Source organism: Phyllobates terribilis, unplaced genomic scaffold (genome assembly GCF_046119375.1).
Source record: "Phyllobates terribilis strain yellow unplaced genomic scaffold, ASM4611937v1 Scaffold_1__5_contigs__length_1240528914, whole genome shotgun sequence".
Classification (NCBI taxonomy): Eukaryota; Metazoa; Chordata; class Amphibia; order Anura; family Dendrobatidae; genus Phyllobates; species Phyllobates terribilis.
Window position 1 is genome coordinate 107,303,607 of NW_027362761.1, and position 22,748 is coordinate 107,326,354.

Here is a 22,748-nt window from a genome sequence, read left to right on the forward strand (position 1 = left end):
ATATTTATTATGTCCTTTTTATGTGACAAGACAGTTTCTCTGCTCATTATATGATTTTATGGGCCTGCCTTAAAGAAAGCATTTGATGGACCAGGGGTTGTATTTTACAACCAGAAATTTAACTTCAGTCCAAATGAGAGGAAATTATTTGTAATAACTAGAAAGGGGGTTTATGTTCTAGAAGAGGCAGTCTAAATGAAAGCCTGTATTCAGTCCCTCAATAAGCAGAAACTATTGGGACTAGTAAAGTCTAGATGGAGAATGAATATACTTCTGAACTTTGTCTTATTCCACTCATTAAGTCAATTTATACATTGATCTATATATTTGTTATAAGTCTCATGTGCAGACACTTCATTAAGTTGAAGTAGTTCTCTAATTTTTTAACATTTCATGGAAAATAAAGGGAGGACTCTCTTGAGTAAGTTTTTTTGTACCTTTAGGTAGATTTTGTCTATACACCTTATATAAGCTATTATGCTAACCCTCCTTAGAATAGAAGAATGACTATAGCCTGCCAAAAGTTGCCACCGGCATCACAACTCTGCTTCACTTTCATAATTTTGATGTCCATCTTGTCCTATATATACTGATTCTGGTTCTTTACTTAGATCTTTGACAGTGTGGTGGACCCAGGACCTAATTTATTACTTCTGAAACAATTAGTAAATGCTTCTATTTGTGCTCTTTTACAGATTCATTCCAGAACCATGGTCCCCATGTAGTGTTTCCTGTGGAGCAGGTGTTCAACAAAGAAGTGTGAAGTGCCAGGTGCTGTTATCATTCGCACAGACAATTGCTGATCTGCCTCTAGATGAATGTGAGGGTCCACAGCCGGCCAGTCAAAGAACGTGTTATAGTGGATCTTGTGATGGTGAAACGACAGAATTCAATGCTGATGAAGAGGAGCTGGAGAATGGAGGAATAACAGATACTGATGAACTCTATGACTGGGAGTATGAGGGCTTTTCTGAGTGCTCTGAATCTTGTGGTGGAGGTAAGTGATTCCCTATATTGATGATTTACCTGAAGTTTCAGCTTAAAAATAAATTTTGTAAAATGTGTCCACTTCTGAGGGCAGATATCTAGTTGACAATAGTTGCCATTCCAACAGAATTATTGTTTTGTATCAAGCCAATGAACAGACTTCTTTAGACCTTGCTTTTATCTAGATGTACAGGCTCAATATCACACTGTATATATAGTTTACCATTCAGCACCAATGAATTTCTTCTCATGTCACAACCAATCGCGGTGAATACAAACAGAGCATAATAATTACAAAGACATGTAAAATCCTTATGAGTGATGATCATTGGTGTAAATAATGAAGATTTCATGGACACTTGAGTGGGAATTAATAAATGTATCAGTCTCACTAGTTAACAGGAGTCTTTCAAATGGTTTATACCCACTAATCTAATAAAAGTGCCAAGTACGGGATTTGTGCAGACAGCAGATAGACTTAGAATTAAAGGGAACCTGTCATCAGAAAAAACACTATTAACCTGCATATATGGTGTTAATCTGCAGGTTTGTTTATTTTATTTATTTATTTTACTCACTTATATAGCGCCATTAATTCCACAGTACTTTACTGACATTATTGGCACCCCCCATTGGGGCTCATAATCTAGATTCCCTATCAGTATGTCTACTGGAATGTGGGAGGAAACCGGAGAACCCGGAGGAAACCCACACAAACACGGGGAGAACATACAAACTCCTTGCAGATGTTGTCCTTGGTGGGATTTGAACCTAGGACACCAGCACTGCAAGGCTGCAGGGCTAGCCACTGAGACACCGTGCTGCACATATCGTTATTAACTTGCTCGGCGTCCGCACTTAACCAAACGCTGCGAGGAGAAATTGAACTTTATTCCCCCCGGCATTGTTCCGGTTTCCGTCACGAGGGTGGTGCCGGCATGGGTTCAGTCATCTCTCTGAGTATACGGAGCGGTGGCTGTAATTGGCCCTGACTAACACTTGCTCTGCATTGGGATTGGCTGTCAGTCAGGGCCAGGGGCGTGGATACAGCCACTGCTCTGTATACTCAGAGCGACTGAACCCACGCCGGCACCACACCGTGACTGGAACGCTGCCGGGGGGAATAAAGTTAATTTTCTCCCCGCAGCGTTCGGCTAAGTGCTGGTGCCGGGCAGGTTAATAATGCTATTAACCTGCAGATTAACCACATATCTGTAGGTTAATAGTGTTTTTCTTCTGACAGGTTCCCTTTAAAGCCCCCACACACATTAGACTAATGTTGGCTGAATTCGCCAATCAATAGGTTCGGCCAATGGTCCAATATGTATGAGGGCAGTGGCCAACTGATGGTTGGGAGAGATGTTGATCGCACATGTCAAATTTCAGACTGATGATTGCATTGTTCTCTTTAAGATAAGTTGCCAGCCAACGTGTCAATCGGTGACTTTCTCAAAGAGAACACAGGAGCGCTTGGCCGAGCTAGAACTCCTGTGTATGAGAGTCTCGGCTGAGATGGCTGTCAGCCGAATGATCAGTTGAAGCATTGTTCGGCCAACAGCCATCTACTGTGTATGGCCAGCTTTAGCACTGTAGAGAAAACAAAATTGTTTTTGTGGACAAAGCTAGTATCAGACCTGGCAAACACTCCACAACTACTTAGTAAACCCTGCCTATTGCCTCTCATTGAAGGCTTGATCATTCTGACATTCATTGACATATTACACATGCTCCTTGTGTTCTTGATCCAATGCCTGTGTGCAGTACTCTATCTGTATAAGTGGTGTACTACACAAATGCATAGGAAAGCATGGCTCATATGCGAGATTTGAGTGGTAACCAGAAGAGTAGGGCCATAAAACAAGGTCAAGGGAGATTTGTTAGACGGGGTTTACTGAGGAGAGCTGAAGCTCATGCCATGACTGAGGCTGAGCTCAGAACACTTCCATACTCATTTGTATAATATAAGTTAATTTTCTTTACAATAATATTTTTGACTTAAATATACCATTGTGAGTCACATAAAAGCCATCTACCTGAGGCTTTTAGTAGTTTAGTAGGCATTAATAGACTTCTGTAGATGGTCATAGAAAGGCCAAGAGTTTCTAGGGTGTTGATAAGCTGGAAAGTCCTGCAGTCTTTTTTTTAATCGTTCTACAAATCCATGACTATGACTGCTTGTGAACTAGGCCATACTTTTCACTGTTGAGGTCATTTGACACTTTTTTGACTGTTCGTGGTTTGTAAGAGCATATATAGGTCAATGAAGTAGCTAGTGTTGAATAATGGTGGTTTAATCAGATTGACCTTAGCTTCTTGTGGTTAGAAAAACAAACATTTCTGTGTGGAGTCTTTTTGCATCCATAGAAAGTGAGGTGCCGAGTGCTTTTATTATTCATCAGGCACTATTTTCTGGCACATGAATGTTTTATTCAAGTTCAAAGTTCTTACATAAATGTTTTTTCATGAACACATGTGTGTAGTTCATGAGATCTGCTCAATCAGCTTTCTTTTCGAGAAGCATGACCTTCTAAGGTTCAGAGACTGTCTCTGACACCATCTTGTTTGCTTACTGTACATGTAGTAGACACACTCAAGTAGTTCTACTATTTCAGGAACAAGATTGCTTTCCATGAAAAACTAAAATCTTTAGTTCATGAATTTTGTATTCTGGAGAACAGAGCTTCTTGGATTACTAACTAAAGAGAAAAATAGAATCATGATTGGGGTTAAACATGTATGCTCGTTTGCGATACACTATTTTTATGGCAGATATTAAGTGGATAATTAGCTTTTTTTCCAAGTTTTACCATGGATGGCATATCAAGATGTGATAAGTCGATGTCCAACCCCCAGGAACCCTACTTAACAAGAGAATAACTCTTTCACTGCAGTACTTGACACAGTGTTACACTTGTCCATGTGGAGCGTAGTCACATTTCAGTCTTGTTCACTTGAATGTAGATGAGCTGCCTTACCACATACCCACATTCTCATTGAGAGTATTGGGTTCAAAATGACTCTACTTTCTGCTGATCAATTATGATCCTAGAAGTTGGATACCAACCAACCAACCAACCAATCATTTTATTGAATACAGAAGCTAGACTATCAATGTTAAAACCTGAAATACATGTAATATAATAAGTGACATAATATTATCATTTTCCTTATAAAATTTTGAAATTCAATACAGTTTTTTTTGTAAGAAACACATAAATGAACATTCTACATATTTCCCAGCCAAATGTACTCTGAACACAATAGTAATATGCTCTGCAATATAGCGTGGATGGTCATTGTACAGGACAGCTATTTCCTGACTATGCTATTGAATCAGCTTCCTTTGTGTCTTCCAAAAGGGTTTCTGTGTGATTTAGGAAAGCTGTAAGTACTTTTCCCAAAAGGAATAGCAACGTCTGTAAAATGTCTGTTATTAGGCCCTTTTAAAATCCACTTTTTATGAGTTATCTTTTGAAGCTGTGCTTTGGTAGTATAATAATTTTTACCTCTTCCTTACTTTTAAGAAGCCCAAAGTCTTTGCAAAGAATGGAATTACCATTTGTAGCCGTAGACTATGTTCACATGTGTGTAAGTGTGACTATGTTGGCTAAGCTTTGGCACTGATGTTAGAGATTCAGTAAAACAAACACTTTTTACTTGGTTCTGGATGAGTGGCTTTTAAATCTCCATAGAATCGTCCCACTATACTGAGGCACAGTAGCTTGCACTTTTTCGCAATGCAAAGTCCTTCTGTCCGATGGTGCTGGCTCTCAAGGAACATTCCGTAGCTGTAAAGAGTGTGTTATAAGCAGGTGATTCCATGTGGTGCATATGGCTAAGTACAAAAATACCTTGTACAAGTTTCAAAATGTTTATTTTATATGGACAGCTGGATGCCATGTCTGTGACCTCATTTAACACGTTTCACTCAATCTACATTGTTACTGAACTGGAACAGGTCACTTCCAGTAATAATAATATGATTGCTGCTGTTTTCTTAGGAGCACGGTTCCAAGGAGTTAAAACACTAGAATATGTTTGTAATTTTCTTCATAGTAAAAAAAAAAGTGAAATCAACCCGAGCGTGGTTCATAAGCCAAATATTATGAGTATTTTATTTTACGTTTCTTTTCCTCCCTTCTCTATATTATAACACAGCTTTTTTTCCAGTGGGGTTCCTGTTTGCTTTTTTTGCCCAAACATTAAAAAAATGCATTACGTATTAATGTATTAGAATGCTTCCCATCCTCATATTTCATGCATAAATGATATTGACTTTTAGAAAGTTGTGTTCATTTAGTAGATACAATTAAATTAGTTTTGCAAATTTATCCTGCGTAAGGCTCTGTTCACTCCTGCATATTGGGATTCCATTTCTATGTTATGCTCGGAGAACAGAGAAATGGTATTCATACAAAGGATGGCTATATCTGTTACATGACAGATGTACAAAAAAGGACCCCATTGGCTGTAATGGTGTCCATGTTGTTTTCTTTATGGTATTTATTTTTCTAGTAAAATTTTTCATTTAAATGGCATCCTTTTTAACCCTAACCTTATATATAAAGACCATTACACAGTGTATGGTGCCATGCTGTTCTATGTACACAGTTTACATCTGGCTGCCATTAATAACAGCTGATTATTGAGGGTGCCGGATAGAGGACCACTAGGAATCTGATTTTATAGAGGATTAACGGAAACCACACTTGAGCAATCTGACCTATTAATATGGGCATACAGGTTGTAGACTGCTGAAAAAAGTCCTACATGTATGCCTCATGGATGGTGCCTTGTTGTGGAAAAATCATCTTTTATTTACATAAAATGATAAAAGATAATTTTTCCACAAGACATCATCCATGAAGCATACAGCAGTCTGTAACCTGGATGCCCATATTAATAGTTTAGATGGGTCACATGTGGTGACAGATTCCCTTTAAGCATAAGTCATGAAAATGTCAATTGCGGACAACTCCATTTTTCTTGTTATCTTAATTATGTACTAAAAGGCTTTTCCAATTTTGTAAAGTGATGGCTTGTCAGCCATGTGATGACTTTATAACTGGTGTGGGTCCAACCTGCGAGATTCCCACTGATCCTTTAGTCATGAAGCAATAAGGAAATGCAGCTCTGCATCTCTTCCACTGTGTCTCCCTGCACATTGGCTCCCGCATGTCAGAAAAATGAAACATTTCTTGTTGCCTGTTTAGATAAAGGTTCACTTTGTTCACTTTAATTTGTGCATTTATTGGATGACTTTCAGTAAACAGCTTGTTCGTGTTATTGGTCGGTTCCATCTTTAGAAAGCGTAAAGCTATATCTCTACTATAAGACTTTTGGAATAAATACGTGGTAAAGAGATGGGGAGAAGAAAAGGTTCATTAACAATCCACCTGCACTTGTTTGGAGATGCTATAAAATTTTTATATTCAGAGAGGGATTTAATCTGCATTTTTTTTCGGTTCTCTTATACTGGCCATGGATCACTTTACATGTCGAATATACTGAAATAATTAGGGAAAATATAGGGAAAATAGTCTGTAAAAATAGGACAGTAAGTCTACAGTCTTTATTTTCATGCACTTTCATTTGGAATTTCCTAAACCAGACCTGAGTAGAACCACACATAGATATGATGAAAAGGAGCATATATCCCGTAGACCCAAGCTGGGAACTCTTCTTCAATAATCTTTTTGTTCCGAATTAGTCAGACCAGAAAGAGTATTCAAGGTAATTGTATTGTTTTTACCGTCTCGAGAGATGAAACTGGATCGATTATCATACCCAGAACCTTTCACATTGTAGAGGTAGCAACCAGAAGGAACTAGTTAGTAATTTAGCCTGCTGTTAGCTTCACGATTTCCCAATGCTGTCATCAAATAGCATGTAACAATTATGCCATTCTTTACGATATAAACATTACTGGGTTTGCTTTGTTAGACACTTGTAGATCCACATAGAATTTGTCACTTCGCCCATGATTTATGGCCCCCTTCACCTTCCACCCCTGCATTCATTCTTTTTCTTTCTTTTAACTGGCTCTCATTAATATCCTATTCAGGAAAAATATTTCCTAGTAAGAAAAATGCCTGGACAGTGTAATAATCCTTGATTAAATGTGCTCCTAAAATAATTTTTCATTGCAGTTATTCTTTTCTTGCTGAAAGGTTAGAGAGTTAAGGAAGCAGTCTGTAAGTGGTACATTCAGCCTTAAAGCATAAGCTGACAGCAACCAGTGCTTCTACTCATCAGTGATGGGTCATCACGTGTCCTAATGAATGGCCCATATGCAGTGGAGAAATATTTTTTGTCCACTGATCAAAAGTGCATTCATTAAAAAGCATGTTAACCTTTAACCCCATGATGAATATATTTGTCATGGAGCAGGTCCACTATCGACAGAGGTCAGTTGTATTTAAAAACCAGCATCTGCCGCTAACAGTAGCGATCAGAGTGAACTCCTATTGCTGCTATTAACCACTTAAATGCCCTGTCAGTCACAGACAACAGCACTTAAGCTGCAAGATCCTGCCTGGCATTTAATCCAAACACCCATAGCCACCATCCATGACAAGATCATAGATTGCTGATGGGTTGCCTTCTGAAGTCCCCCATGGCTGCCATGTTGGCACTTCTGTGAATTCCAGCCTATGGCCTGTTGAGGTCTATATACGCAAATATATTGCAGAAAATATTACAAGCGATCAAATGATTACAAGTTCAGGTTCCATATGGGAGTAAAAAAAAAAGGGAAAATAAAAGTTAAAAAAAAAAAAAAAAAAAAAAATTGAATTACACCCTTTAATTTAAAAATGAAAAATAAGCCATGTGGTATTGCCACATCCATGAAAGATATATCTATACAATTATTTAACCGATAAGTTAAACGTCATAAGAGAAAAAAATCAAAACGCACCACACACAAAAAATGCAATGAAAACTGATCAAAACATCATATGTAACTCAAAAAGGTATCAATAAAAATGTCTGCTCACAATGCAAAAAAGCAAACCCTCACACAGCCCCATTGGCAGAAAATTAAAAAGATATGGGTCTTGAAAAATTTCAAAAGAAAGCTTTTTACAAAGTTCAAGAGGTTGTCCACAACTTTAGCATTGATGACCTATCCTTAGGATAGGTCATCAAAGTCTGATTGGTGGGGATGAAACACCTGGCACCCCCGCTGACCAGTTGTTATCGGTTGTGTGCAGCGGCACTTCTGATAGTGGCTGCCGCAGGGTAGTACACATCCGCCTCCTGTTGATTTTAATAAGAGGTGGATGTGCAGTACCCTGCCTCGGCCACTGTCAGACGATGGCTGGCTCTGCAAGTGAGTATTTCCAGCCGGTGGCCACCGACACCGAAAACTGATTGGCGGGGGTACCGGGTATCTGACTCCGACCGATCAGACATTGATGACCTATCCTAAGGGTAGATCATCAATGCTAAAGAAGTGGACAACCTCTTTCAGAATTTTGCAGCCACAAAAAAAGTAAAAAAAAAACTATACATATTTGTACCATCATAATCATAATCACCTGGAGAATCATGATTCCAGGTCATTTCTACTGCACAATGAATGCCGTGAAAGCAAAATTAAAACAAACATGGCTGAATGGTGTTTTTTTCACCATTCATCTTTTACAATGTTTTTTTTCCTGTTTTGCAATACATTATATGGTAAATTTAATGATGTCATTCAAAACTACAACTCATTCTGCAAATAAAAAAGCCATTGCACTGCCATGTCGACAGAAAAAATAAAAGAAAGTTATGACTCTTTGAAGAAGGGAAAACTTAAGGGGAGGAGAAACTGCCCTTATGATAAATCTCCAATTTGTCTTGAAACAACCTGTGTCTGATTTTTAAAGGGATAAATATTTATTAAGGAATTTCTGTCTGTACAATCCTAAATTATATATACAGTAGGTTCAACCATTCTACTTAGCCACGGTGAACCTACACTGTAATGTGTTATCATGACCATTTTAGAATAATACATTGAATTAAAGCATAGTTTCCTTTGTTGCACCTATTTTCTATGTGACTTTTGTTTATCCCTTTTAACCTACTTTTTCTATCTGTTACGTATGAAGATTAAAGTAAAATATAAACTCCTATGGGGTTTGAATGTATAGTTTTTGGAGAAGAGCTTTGATTCAGAACCCCATGGGTGGTCACATCATCAGCATCATAAATAGTGTGCTGAACAAAAGAGCTGCAAGTATATATTCTGTTTCACTAGCCACATACTAATTTGTCTGTGGATGACAAAGAAACCTTTCACAATACAGACAAATCTTGCTCATGTCGTTTTGGTTGTAGAGCAGTTGAAAACCTCCCAGATTTCTTAAAAAATTCACACAGTGCGAAAAGGAAGCCAAGCTGAGGCGTTCTTGGGAATTCGATATGCATCAAATGCTGCTGATAAATGTTCCCTTTTGTGCCGGGTGCCAGAAATAAAAGTGACCACAGTCTGCGTGTATTTATCGTGTGTTGTCAACATGTGCTCTTCAACTATTGTTGGACTGTAATTTCCAAAGTACAGGCCAGATCAAGAGGCCACAGATGATGTGAGATGTGGTCCAGTAACAGCTGGAGATGTTGGCCCTCTTCTCTGTAGTCTACAATACGTTTAAGTGGGGAATATCTAAAGTTAATGAGATTTGTCCAAGGTGTCTTTGCCAACACTCACAAAGCGTCCAACATGCCTACGGTAGGCTCCGTCACCTGAATACACACATGGCTCACAGGCAGATTTTCATCTCTGGCTGAATGTTGAAAGGAACATAGTAGCTCCACAGCCAATGTAAAAACTTACTGCTCCCAACTTCCCCTTCAAGTAAGTAAATATCCTGCTGATTAAAACCAAACATATGAACGTCAAAACGGCTCTCTATCCTTAAAGCACACATTGCATCCCACATTAAATTACCCTGTTAGAGACCGGTCCGTTATTAAATCTGGTGACGTTTTTAGAGGCTTGTTGGCACAAGAGTGTTTCCTTTCACTTCAGCTTGGCTTCGGTTTATGTACCTTGACTGCCAAAATGAGGTGAAATATAGAAAGTTACATTCTCCCTTTTGCTTTCTGCTGACTGCCCCATACACTGGGGATCATTTATCTTGTACCATGGCAGGGCTGAGGCAGATTCAGCTGCGGCAGTCGTGTACTTTAAGATTTCAGCGCTCGCATAGTCTCTTTCTTTCTTTTTTTCTCTTAATTTAATTAAGACTAATGACTTTTCTGTTGCATACAATTTTTTCTTTGCCGGTGTACAATAGTTTGAGTTTCTGCATTGTTCTTCAGGTATGCAGGAAGCAGTAGTGGTTTGCTTGAATAAACAGACAAGATCCTCAGCAATGGAATCCCAGTGTGTGGCCATTAGACGTCCTCCGCCACTGTTAAAGTCCTGCAATGTGGAAGCATGTCCCCCAAGGTAAGAGTGTTAAAAATCCATGTGCAGCACAATTAGTATGTTATCTTGATTATAATAGCAGTAAAATCTACTGTAGCCCATAGTTAATCTCTACAAATGAGTTGTAGGATCATTAATTTAGTCCTATACAAAGCCTTAGGCCACTGCCCCACTATCTGTATTCGGTCAGTATTTTTCTCAGGAGTGGGAGCCAAAACCAGATGAGGAACAATCAGAGAAAAGTATAATAGAAACAAGTCACCAATTCTGCATTTATCACCCACTCCTGGTTTTGGCTCCCACTCCTGAGAAAAAATACTGATTGAATACTGACCAAATACTGATAGTGGGACTGTGGCCTTAAAGGGGTATTCAAGACTATCAAACTCATGGCTAAATAAATATTAAGTACTAAGTTAGATAACTTACTAATATATTCGTATTAACTTTGGTGCTCCAATCCGCTGATCTTCATCTTACTGCCACTGTTCTTCTAGTACTTTGATGAACACAGGACATTTTTTCCTATGTCAGCAATTGACCAGAGCAGTGAGTAAAGGGGGTTGACTGACTGCTAATTTCAATAGCTAAACCAGCCTCCTTCTTCAATGCATAGACAGAGAACGGAGAGGGCTTAGCTATTGAAATTAGCACTCAGAAGACTCCATTCATGCCGCGAAAATACTGACCTATGTCAAGCACAAGATTGGAATCACAGCGACAAATACATGGAATTGGAGAGGCAATCTATGATTCAGGGAAATGGGGTTAATAGAAATATACTATCATGATATGTTACTTACTATTTAATGTTCATTTGGCCATAATTTTTATAAGCTTGAAAATCTTCTTTTAAAGAGGATCATTATATGGATAAGCTGTGGATTTTACTCTGGCAGACCCAATCATTCCATGTATTTCCACAAACAACTTTCATGTACGATGGATACCTAAGCGACTACAATGCCCTGCACATGGGGTAAGCGACATAGCAAGTCAGAAAAACTATACTACATTTCTAATTGGAGGTACTTGCTAATATTATTATTATTACACCTACTACAAGTTGGGATAGAATCTTGGAGATCCCTTTAATTCTATTTGAAGTGCACCAGTCAGCAGGATTGTGCTTAGTAAACCACATACACTGCCAGGTGAGCGCCGTTTCACTGAGTAAATTGATACCTTTGTTGATGAAATCCGTCCAGTGGTTCTTTTATAATCTTTATTTTCATTTCTGCCATAATGATTTGCTCGTGCTTCGGGGTGGTCTGTGGGGAGGGGCTATAACTGGTGCTCTGCTTATGTATTCCTATCTCTGGCTTCTGACAGGTCACTGTGCTTTCAGTTACCTGCCTACTACTTTAAATATTGCCTGTGTAATTTGTGTGGCAAACATAAAATTCACATGCCCCAAAATGGCCGCCGCCTGAGCATGCACAGTAGCATCTTTCGGTTGCCGAGAGATGCAACTGCGCATGTGCAGGTGCCATTTTGCTTTTGGAAAAAGAATTTGAGTGCAGCAATATGGCACCGCGCATGCACAGTAGCATCTCTCGGCAACAGAGAATTGCTACTGCGCAAGTTCAGGCGGGGGGGGGGGCCATATTACTGAAGGCAAATTTCTTTTTCCTCTAGCAAAATGATGTCCGCAAGTGTGCAATAGCATCAGCAAGCAATAGATAGGTTGCCAAGAGATGCTACTGCGCATGCGCGGCGCCATAATGCTGCACCCAGATTCTTTTTCCAAAAGCAAAATGGCGCCGCACGTGCACAGTAGCATCTCTCGGCAACCGAAAGATGCTACTGTGCATGCGCGGGTGGTGGCGGCCATTTTGGGGCATGTAAATTTTATGTTTGCCACACAAATTAGGCAGTTATTAAAATGGTAGGCAGGTCAATGAAACCACAGTGATCTGTCAGAGGCCAGAGATAGGCATACATAATGAGAGCACCAGTTACAGCCCCTCCCTAAAGTCCCGCCCCAGAGCACGAGCATGTCATTATGGCACCTGAAAGTAAAGATTATAAAAGAACCACTGGACGGATTTCATCAACAAAGGTATCATTTTGCTCAGTGTAACGGCGCCCACCTGACAGTGTATGTGGTTTACTAAGCTCAATCCTGCTGACAGTTGCGCTTTAATGAGCTGCTCCCTCAACTTAGAGTGCTACGTGGGTTTGTGGTTTACCTGTAATGTAATGCTTTTTTAGCTTTCCTTTCTGATTCTTTCATGTAAAACTAAGTGTTTATGCTTGATCAAGGCTGACCCTTCAGGAATTCTTTCTGTAGAGGTACATAGTATAGGTACAATGCAGTAGTTCTGATCATAATTTTACTGGTCCTGGTTTACAGTCTGTTCTTTAAGAAAAGTTGGTGGATCTAAAGTACTGTATTACTAACTTTCTGAGTACAGCGCAAAAAATAGAAATTCAAAAGGTAACCTTTCTGCCTAAATCATAAAACATGCAGAAAATATGTGAGTAATCCACTAACAGAGTTTCCTGTTATTTTAAGTGCTCAAACATTTGTAGGCTTAACAGTTTTCATCTGCTCCAAATAAGCTCATGAAACCTAGGAATGATATAAAATTCTCTTCAAAATGTGTTTCTTTTATTACGAGCTCTTGAGTAAAGAAGCTTGCCTTTGAGATAAGCTGGAGATCTGCAGTGAATGACAGTGGATGGAAGACTACTGAATGGGTTTTTGTTTCAGAAGACTACAAAAGTTTCAATATGCATTTTGAAATCTTTTTGGGTTGAAAAAGAAAAATAAAGAAGTAAAGTGATGTTGTTGCATAAATATGCATACCCTTAAACTAATACTTTGTTGAATTACCCTTTGAATTTACGACAACATTCAGTTTTTTTGGGGGTAGGAGTCTGTCAGCATAGCACATCTAGAATTGGCAATCTTTGCACACTCCTCCTTGCAGTATCGCTCCAAATCTGCCATCTGTGTACAGCCCTCTTCGGGTCAACCCACATTTTGAATTGCATTTAGGACTGGGCTCTGGTTGGGTCATTCTAAAACTTTGATCTTCTGGCAAAGCCATTCTTTTGTTGATTTTGAAGTATGCTAAGTGTTGTTGTCATGCTAATAAGTGAAAATCCTCTTCATCTTCAGATTTTTAGCAGAGGCTTGAAGGTGTAATGAAAAATTGACTGACATTTGAAACTGTTCATAATTTCGACCACAATGACTAAATCCTCAGTTCTATCGGCTGAAAAAGAGCCCCAAAGCATAATGCTGCCTCTACCATGCTTCACTATGGGTATGGTGTTATTTTGCACCAAACATACCTTTTGGAATTATGGTAAATAAGGTCAACCTTGGTCTCATCAGACTATATCACATTTTTGCATGTACATTTGTACAGACTTGATGTAGGTTTTGGTAGCACATACTCAGGCTTGGATTTTTTTCTTTCTGAGAAAAGGTTTCCATCTTGCCACCCACCCCACATGCCAGACATATGAAAAATACAGGAGATTGTTGTCACTTGCAGTACATACCAAGTACTTGCCAGAAATTCCTGCAGCTCCTTAATTGTTATTGTAGGCTTCTTGGCAGCCTACAGGACCAATTTTCTTCTTGTCTTTTCATGAATTTTTGAGGAACATCCAGTTATAGGTAATGTGACTGTTGTGCCAAATTTAAAGGGACTCAGAATGACTGTTCAAAACAAGTACAAGCGCTTGGTGTATCATGGCGGACCAATCATTTATATACACCTTCCCACCTGCTTGTTTTCCTTAAATCTCCACCCTCCCTACTTCTTTGATGGATGGCTATGGCTTCATAGAGGCAGAGAATGGTGGAGGTAGATGGAAACAAGCAGGTGGGAAGGTGTATTTAAATTATTGTCCATGCTATGATGCACTGAGTTCCTGTACTCAGTAATTATGTGCAGACAGAGTCCCTTTAAGCCACTTCTTAATGACTGTCTTCACAGTGTTCCAGGTTATATCTAATGCCTTCTCCTGCTTTATTATTATTATGCATTGCTTATATAGCGCCATCATATTCCGCAGCGCTTTACAGACATTATCATCGCTGTCCCCAGTGGTGCTCACAATTTAAATTTCCTATCAGTATGTCTTTGGAGTGTGGAAGGAAACTGGAGAACCCTGAGGAAACCTCGCAAACACAGAAAGAACATACAAACTCCTTGCAGATGTTGTCCTTGGTAGGATTTGAACCCAGCACTGCAAAGCAACAGTGCTAACCACTGAGCCACTGTCCTGCTGATAACTTTCAACAATGAGATCCCTTTGCTGTGTTGTAAGTTGTTTATGGACCATGGCTTTTGCTGCAAAATGCAGCAAAGAAAATGTCAAGATTATCCTTGTAAAACAGCTAAACTTTATATAGAGTTAATCAGAATCATTTTAAATGTTGGCAGCTGTGTACTATTTAACATCAGTTTAAATGTGATTGGCTAATTCTGAACACAACCATATACCCAATTATGAGATTTTTGCAACCACATAATTTTAGTTTTGTTATTTTTATTCCTCCCGCCATCCCCAAATAATTTCAGTTTATTTCTCAATGGATTTGTACAGATTATGGGTGACATTAAAGGTGGATGTACCATTTTGAAACCTGCTATTGTGATTAAACTCTTAAATGACCATCTGGGTATTTTTTAGTTGTTTCGGGCTGGTTTCAGACATACTAACTCCACAAACCCCCTAATTTTCAATGGATTCAGAGCCTTTTTTGCAGCTATTTTGCAGGCGCAATACCCAGCCCGACTACAGTGCTAATGACCCAAACTAGCAATAACTAACATTCTTATGATATTGATAGCTAAGATTTTAAGGCCTGCATTCACACCATAGCTTAGGTTTGTAAGCTTGTGTGTAAGCAACCCCAGTACCAACAGTAACATTGTCTTTGCCCCAATCCCTAGAAAAGACCTTAACATTTTTTAACTAACTAATATTTATGGATTAAAATTAAACATAAACTGCTTGCATTATTAAATAGAAAATGTAGACTTGGAGAGGCTTATGTATTTACTTTGATATTCCATGTCAAAATGGCTTTGGAATCCTTTTTGAAAGTTATCATGTCTGATATTAAAATCAACATTTCATAAAACGCTTTCCTCAATATCAAGCTTATATAGCCATCCTGATGTGGATTTTCAAAGTAAGTCCACCAGTCGCATCAGGTCTGAGATTTATTTCATAATGAAATGAAATAAATGAACAATTTGTATTGTGACGTCTGGGGACAGATCTACTTTAATGGTCGTTTGGAAGGATGCATTGTCTTCAAGGGTTCCAGAACTCCAGTGTCTAAGGTGCAGTAGTATTTTTTGACAGCAGATGTCAACTATACAGTTTGCAAACCAAGCATTTAGAATTTGGAAGAAAACCAGACCCTGTTTATAAAGAGCTCCATGAGGCACATAGTGGTGAAGGTTAAAGGTTTTACTAAAATGATGTTGGTTTACCACTTCACTGCCACATTGCTGTTTCCTTCCGGTTAGCCCCAAAAGTAATTGCATGTCACTTAGAATACATGCTTTAAAGAGACTATATCAATTTATCTCAATACACTAACTATAATAATAATCACAATATATGTTATAAACACCTTTAAAATAGTGTAAACTGCTTTTATTACAGCCAACAATTTGCTGTAAAATAAAAAAAAAACATAATTCTGCAAATATGGCCGTATGAAAACATTGCTTCAATGGGAGTAGGATTTGGGTTGCGGTATATAAACATTCATCTGCCATGTACAGAAATAGAAGACCACAGCGGCTCAATCACTCAGCGTGGGTTACTGTGTGAAAAGAATTTGTGAGATGTGTGAGGGGATCGGGAAATAAAGTAAGAAATAGAAGCCAGATGGCTGCTTTCTTCTTTCGGCTGTACTTTATTCAAATACTTTTGTTTTTTTTTATGGAGTTGAGAATTTTAGAACATAATTAATAAACTGGAGGGGGGGGGGTATTTATGCATCTTATAGAAAGTGCCGTGCCAACATCTACCTAATATATAGTGAAATGAGTTAGAGTTAGAATTCTCATCTACGATCTAGAGTGGGATTATGCTGCAAAGAGCACATTTTACTTTGGAGAAATTGAAACATCTGCGCCCCTTTAATTCATATAGGTGAACGCTTACGATTCTGTTGCAGATTTTATTGCTGATTTCACTAGTATTACATGCAGATTTTGTTGTTGAATTCACCTTATGCATCACAAAGAATAAAATCCACAATGAATATCAGCACAAAAAATATGTCCACACTGAAACTATCCACTGTATGTGGATGAGATTTTTTAAATCTCATTCACTTTTCTGGTATTCTAATCTGCTGTGGATTTTCCATCTTTAAGGCTAGGGTCAGATGGCCGTAGATTGTTTCATCCGAGAGAATCAGGAAAATTATGCAAACGACACTCTGATCAAACTCTGATCAGCGTTTGATCTGAGTATCTGCACAGTACATGTTACGAAACGTGGTTCTGTGCTCCCACCTGGTAATGGAGCTGGTCCGGTATGGCGCTACTCCGGTTGCAAGCGCTGCCATTGTCCTGACCCGGGAACGTGCAGGGAAAATGTCCCAATCTTGTGGGGCATCGAGTTCTGGTGTTGTGAGGACACAGGACGCCGTCTCCCTCACTGATTTCTCTTCCCAATGAAGATGGTATGCTGTCTTCCCTGGTTGCCAAGCAATGCAGGATGCTGTTTTGTTTGACAATAAGCAATGGTGGTATTTTGTCTAGCCTGTTGTTGAACATAGCAGGGAGTGGCTGTCTGGGGATGATAGGGAGGTAGTCAGCACATGATCTTTAGGCAGGCTATATAATCCTACCCCCTGCTCAGTCCTTTGCTGTTTATTGCAGTTTCCCATGTTCTTGGTGGTTTGTGGTGTTAGCATTAGGTTTTGCTATTATAGCAGGGTTTTCTCATTTTCTATTTTGGTTGCGCTTTCTGGGGTTCCTGCAAAGGTACTCACCTGGTCCTAGACTGGGCACCAGCCACGTCACTAGACGCCAGATGTGCGGCGACAGCGGGCCTGGGAAGTGCTCTGACAAAGTTTAATAGGAGCTGGGTGAAGAGTATTCCCAGCCCTCAAGCACTCACCTAGCTGGGCAGCTTCTGCCAAGTGCGTCTGTGGCTGTACCTTTGCTGGTTTGGTGACAGTCTTTTTGGGTCCCTCTTTGAAGCGCATAACAGTATGATCCAATTCTCCTCACTGTGAGGAGAAGATGGAGAGCAAAATTTATCCATCTTCTCTATTGTGTCAGTGTGCGGAAATCGGACTGCACTCAGATATCATCTGAGCACAGTGGGATGTTTTCCGCTGACTCATTGACTTGTATGGTAAAGTGCGACCTGAATATCGGATCAAACACGGACATGTGCACGGTCCCATAGAAAATCATTGGACAGAAAATATGGTGGTGTGAGCGAGCCCTAAATCTGTAAGGAAAATCTGCGGCTAATAAGCAAGGTGTGAGCAAACGTTTACTGCTAGGTTTCCTCTCAGATTATAGCTGATTATTAGCAATTCAAAGAGGTGAAAACCCTTTGATTGAAAGCACCACTCCAACATTTTTTTTTTATTGCATCACTTGAGAGGTGCTACTAATGTAAGGCAACAGCACTTGGTCTTATACTTACCATCTGCCGTCTTCTGCTGTTATCCGCGCTTCTCCGGTCCCATGCTGCCATCTTGTGACCACAACTTCTGACTGGAAGTCAGATGTAACAGTCTCAAGGTGTGAGTATGAGAGCCAGAACGAGGCTATCGTAGACTTGCATTGAAAAGTGACCTCCAGCTCACCCAGCAAACACTGGAGTGATCCGGCAGGTCACAAACTAGTGCAGACTGACCGGAGCGGCAACAATAGAAGGGGAAGATGGTGGCTGGTAAGAATAAGACTAAGTGCAGGTTTCCTTACATTAGTAGCATCACTACAGTGCTGGAATATAAAAAAAAAAACAATGCTGGAGTGGTGCTTCAATAATCATTTAGGAACCCCTGTAACCAAAAGACGTATCTACCATGGACCACTTTAAATTTCCTACACTTAGCCATGGTGGTAATGCCAATTTTTAGTCCAAGGCTATTGTCATATGGTTGAACAGCACATCTACAAAATCGAAATGTGTAAGATTGCAAATGATTTTTACAAAATGTGTCAATGCACTATGTCTGGTTGACCTGGTTGATTCAATTAGATATTAGGTTCCTCCAAATGTAGTGTTTGCAGCTCTAGAAGTAATCTCAGTCCTCCTAGTTATACATGCTGTTTCCTCTTAACATTCACATTATGTCACAGCAGTAGAACTTGGCTTTGGTGTTTGCTCAGATTTTTAGATTCATACTGTAGCTTCAGAAGAAATATTGAGTGAAGGGAAGTGGTCCTAGTACCAGAACGCATGTAAGTTCCTTAAGGCAAGACCGCAATCAACAGATCGATTGTTTGAAATCCAAACAAGAACGAATCTTTGTATGCTGGCTGACATCTACACTTGAAAAAGAAGAACTTCAAAGAAAGTCATGAGATTTCTTAAATTATTTCGCACATACGTCAGGCAAGTTGACTTGTTGATTAAGCGTGGTTTCTTTTATGACTCGATTCAACACTTAGCTATAACACTGGGCAATATATTGCCATTTTCATGAATCACAGTTTTCAGAGGTGATGCAATGTGTTTTTTAAACTTAACTCATAAGTGGTCCGCAATTAGTGCTACACACAATATGTGTGGATATATATGAGTATATATATAGATATATACATTAGAGACCAAAAGTTTGGACACACATTCTCATTTAAAGATTTTTCTGTATTTTCATAACTATGAAAATTGTACATTCACACTGAAGGCATCAAAACTATGAATTAACACATGTGGCATTATATACTTAACAAAAAAGTGTGAAACAACTGAAGATATGTCTTATATTCTAGGTTCTTCAAAGTAGCCACCTTTTGCTTTGATGACTGCTTTGCACACTCTTTGCATTCTCTTGATGAGCTTCAAGAAGTAGTCACTGGAAATGGTCTTCCAACAATCTTGAAGGAGTTCCCAGAGATGCTTAGCACTTGTTGGCCCTTTTGCCTTGACTCTACCGTCCAGCTCACCCCAAACCATCTCGATTGGGTTCAGCTCTGGTGACTGTGGAGGCCAGGTCATCTGGCGTAGCACCCCATCACTCTCCTGCTTGGTCAAATAGCCCTTATAAAGCCTGGAGGTGTGCTTGGGGTCATTGTCCTGTTGAAAAATAAATGATGGTCCAACTAAACACAAACTGGATGGAATAGCATGCCGCTGCAAGATGCTGTGGTAGCCATGCTGGTTCAGTATGCCTTCAATTTTGAATAAATCCCCAACAGTGTCACCAGCAAAGCACCCCCACACCATCACACCTACTCCTCCATGCTTCACAGTGGGAACCAGGCATGTAGAGTCCATCCGTTCACCTTTTCTGCGTCGCACAAAGACTTGGTGGTTGGAACCAAAGATCTCAAATTTGGACTCATCAGACCAAACCACAGATTTTCACTGGTCTAGTGTCCATTCCTTGTGTTCTTTAGCCCAAACAAGTCTCTTCTGCTTGTTGCCTCCCCTTAGCAGTGGTTTCCTAGCAGCTATTTTACCATGAAGGCCTGCTGCACAAAGTCTCCTCTTAACAGTTGTTGTAGAGATGTGTCTGCTGCTAGAACTCTGTGTGGCATTGACCTGGTCTCTAATCTGAGCTGCTGTTAACCTGCGATTTCTGAAGCTGGTGACTCGGATAAACTTATCCTCAGAAGCAGAGGTGACTCTTGGTCTTCCTTTCCTGGGGCGGTCCTCATGTGAGCCAGTTTCTTTGTAGCGCTTGATGGTTTTTGCAACTGCACTTGGGGACACTTTCAAAGTTTGAAAGTAATGATGGCCACTCGTTTTTCTTTACTTAGCTGCTTTTTTCTTGCCATAATACAAATTCTGACAGTCTATGCAGTAGGGCTATCAGCTGTGTATCCACCTGACTTCTGCACAACACAACTGATGGTCCCAACCCCATTTATAAGGCAAGAAATCCCACTTATTAAACCTGACAGGGCACACCTGTGAAGTGAAAATCATTTCCGGTGACTACATCTTGAAGCTCATCAAGAGAATGCCAAGAGTGTGCAAAGCAGTCATCAAAGCAAAAGGTGGCTACTTTGAAGAACCTAGAATATAAGAAATATTTTCAGTTGTTTCACACTTTTTTTGTTAAGTATATAATTCCACATGTGTTAATTCATAGTTTTGATGCCTTCAGTGTGAATGTACAATTTTCATAGTCATGAAAATACAGAAAAATCTTTAAATGAGAATGTGTGTCCAAACTTTTGGTCCGTACTATATATATATATTTATTAGAAAAAAAACGTGAATCATACAGATACCACTTTCAATGGAACATCTAAACTGTATAAGGGCATGTTCACATGTGGCAAATATTGTAGACATTTTTGAGTTTTCCCTAGTCATCTAAATAGGGCATTCAGAAATCCACGTGTTTGCCAGCAAAACTACCAGCAAAACTAAATATTTTTTCTAATATTTCCAATTTATACCACATGTATTCATTCCTAAACATTGTTTGTAGTAGAAACTTTTGCACAAGAATATTAAAGACAATTGATGGCAACATACTGTATATCAGTGTAAAAGGAATATCCATTTTGTATCCATGTGAAGAGTAAACTTAAATATTTTGTCGTCTTCAATTTTCATCATTAAATTTGACAGTTGTTTAGAATCGCTACACTGACGTATCAAACATAGGTAATGGTAAAAAGAACCAGTGTATATGTCATACAAGGTCAGGTCTTACATGCGACAATTAGTTTGGATGTGTGTTTGACAAGCATGGACTCCCATGCATACAGACCAGTAACTGAAAAGAGAAAATAAAACTGAGTAACATCAGCATTAACTCGTTGCACAGTAGAGTAGAATGGTACATTTTTTAGAAATCATTCATAAATAGTTAAAGAGGTTACTCGGGCCTCTGGTTATTTTCCCGTAAGGGGCTAAGAACGTACAGGAAGATAGTTGCTAACTACTTGCCAGTTCTGCCGGGCGCCAATCTCCGCTGGCTCAGAGCGTTCACAATTAGAGATGAGCAAACCAGATTAGAAATGTTCGGCGTTCGTTCTGGACAGTCACTGTCAGGAGCTGAACACTGAACACAGAGTTTCCCCGGAAATTCAGGTCTCCTTTATTTTCAATGGATGAAGTTCGGGTACTGTTCTGGAAACCGAACCGAACTTTGGACTAAAGTTCGGGTCGGGTACCAGAACTCGAAATTCCACTGGTCCGCTCATCCCTATTCACAATCCTTCCATGACAGTTAATCTCTTTCATTTGACCTCACAGCAACACATTAGCTGTTCCTCTTCCAGTTTACTCTGCTGACTGGTGTCACTGCATTTAGACAGCGGGTAGACAACTGTCAGTCAACATGACATTGGCAGTGATACTCCATCAACAGAACAGAGGGGAAGAGAAGAAGCAGCTCTGGCGACATGACGTCACAGGAAGCTGGAGAGTTGCTGGCAGGAGCTGTTCATAACTGCTCTGAGCTAGCAGAAATCGGGGCTGGGAAGAACAGGAAGGTAGTTAGCAACTACCTGTCTGTAAGTTCTTAGCAATATTGGGGAAATGAAAAGAAAAGTCCTGTAAAAACTATTTTAATATTCACAGTAGCATTTTGTGACCATGGCATTGTGCTTGAACATCTACAAAAACAAGAGTGAGACAGTACTAGCCATAAAATATGTACTTTTTTATATTGAATGTTACAGTGTAGTACCTTACATTATTTCCTAGTGGGTCTTTTATCACATTAGTTGGTTGTTTTTCTGCCATCTATAATTTTTAGTTCACATTGGCATTGAATTTCTCAAACCAATCATGTCCTTACATGATTGGCTTCGAGTACTTGCCTGCATAGCGTATGGGTGTATTTGCTACCTGCTACCAGACAAACGCAAGCTACAATTATTGGCTGCATGGTTCCATGAAACTCACGGCTGTATGGAGCTTTAAAATTCTTTGCGCATGATACCTAAAGGTTCTCATACTCATTTGGTAGATTGATCGTTTAGTTGACAGGTATCTGTCCATACTCCCCGATCCACAGGAACACTTGGCTCATCTAAGTGCTTCTCTGTATCTATGAGAGAGCCGTTGCCGGGTGACTTTGGCAGCGGTTTATCTCCTTGCAGAATACACTGTGTTCCAAATTATTATACAAATAATATTTTCTCAGATTTTCCCAAATTACCTATATGAATTGCAGTCATTGTAATTTTCCAGT

At 39.5% G+C, this 22,748-nt stretch overlaps 1 protein-coding gene across 3 annotated transcripts in view; it reads left to right on the top strand.

Annotated features, from left to right (window-relative positions):
* Positions 1 to 22,748, top strand: part of ADAMTSL1 (ADAMTS like 1) — a 1,187,598-nt gene that overhangs the window by 1,036,359 nt on the left and 128,491 nt on the right. For all 3 annotated transcript variants that reach the window (XM_073665475.1, XM_073665465.1, XM_073665483.1), the window contains 2 exons: positions 696 to 997; positions 10,300 to 10,429. In XM_073665475.1, coding sequence (XP_073521576.1) covers positions 696 to 997; positions 10,300 to 10,429 — 432 coding nt within the window. The remainder of the gene's footprint in view (positions 1 to 695; positions 998 to 10,299; positions 10,430 to 22,748) is intronic.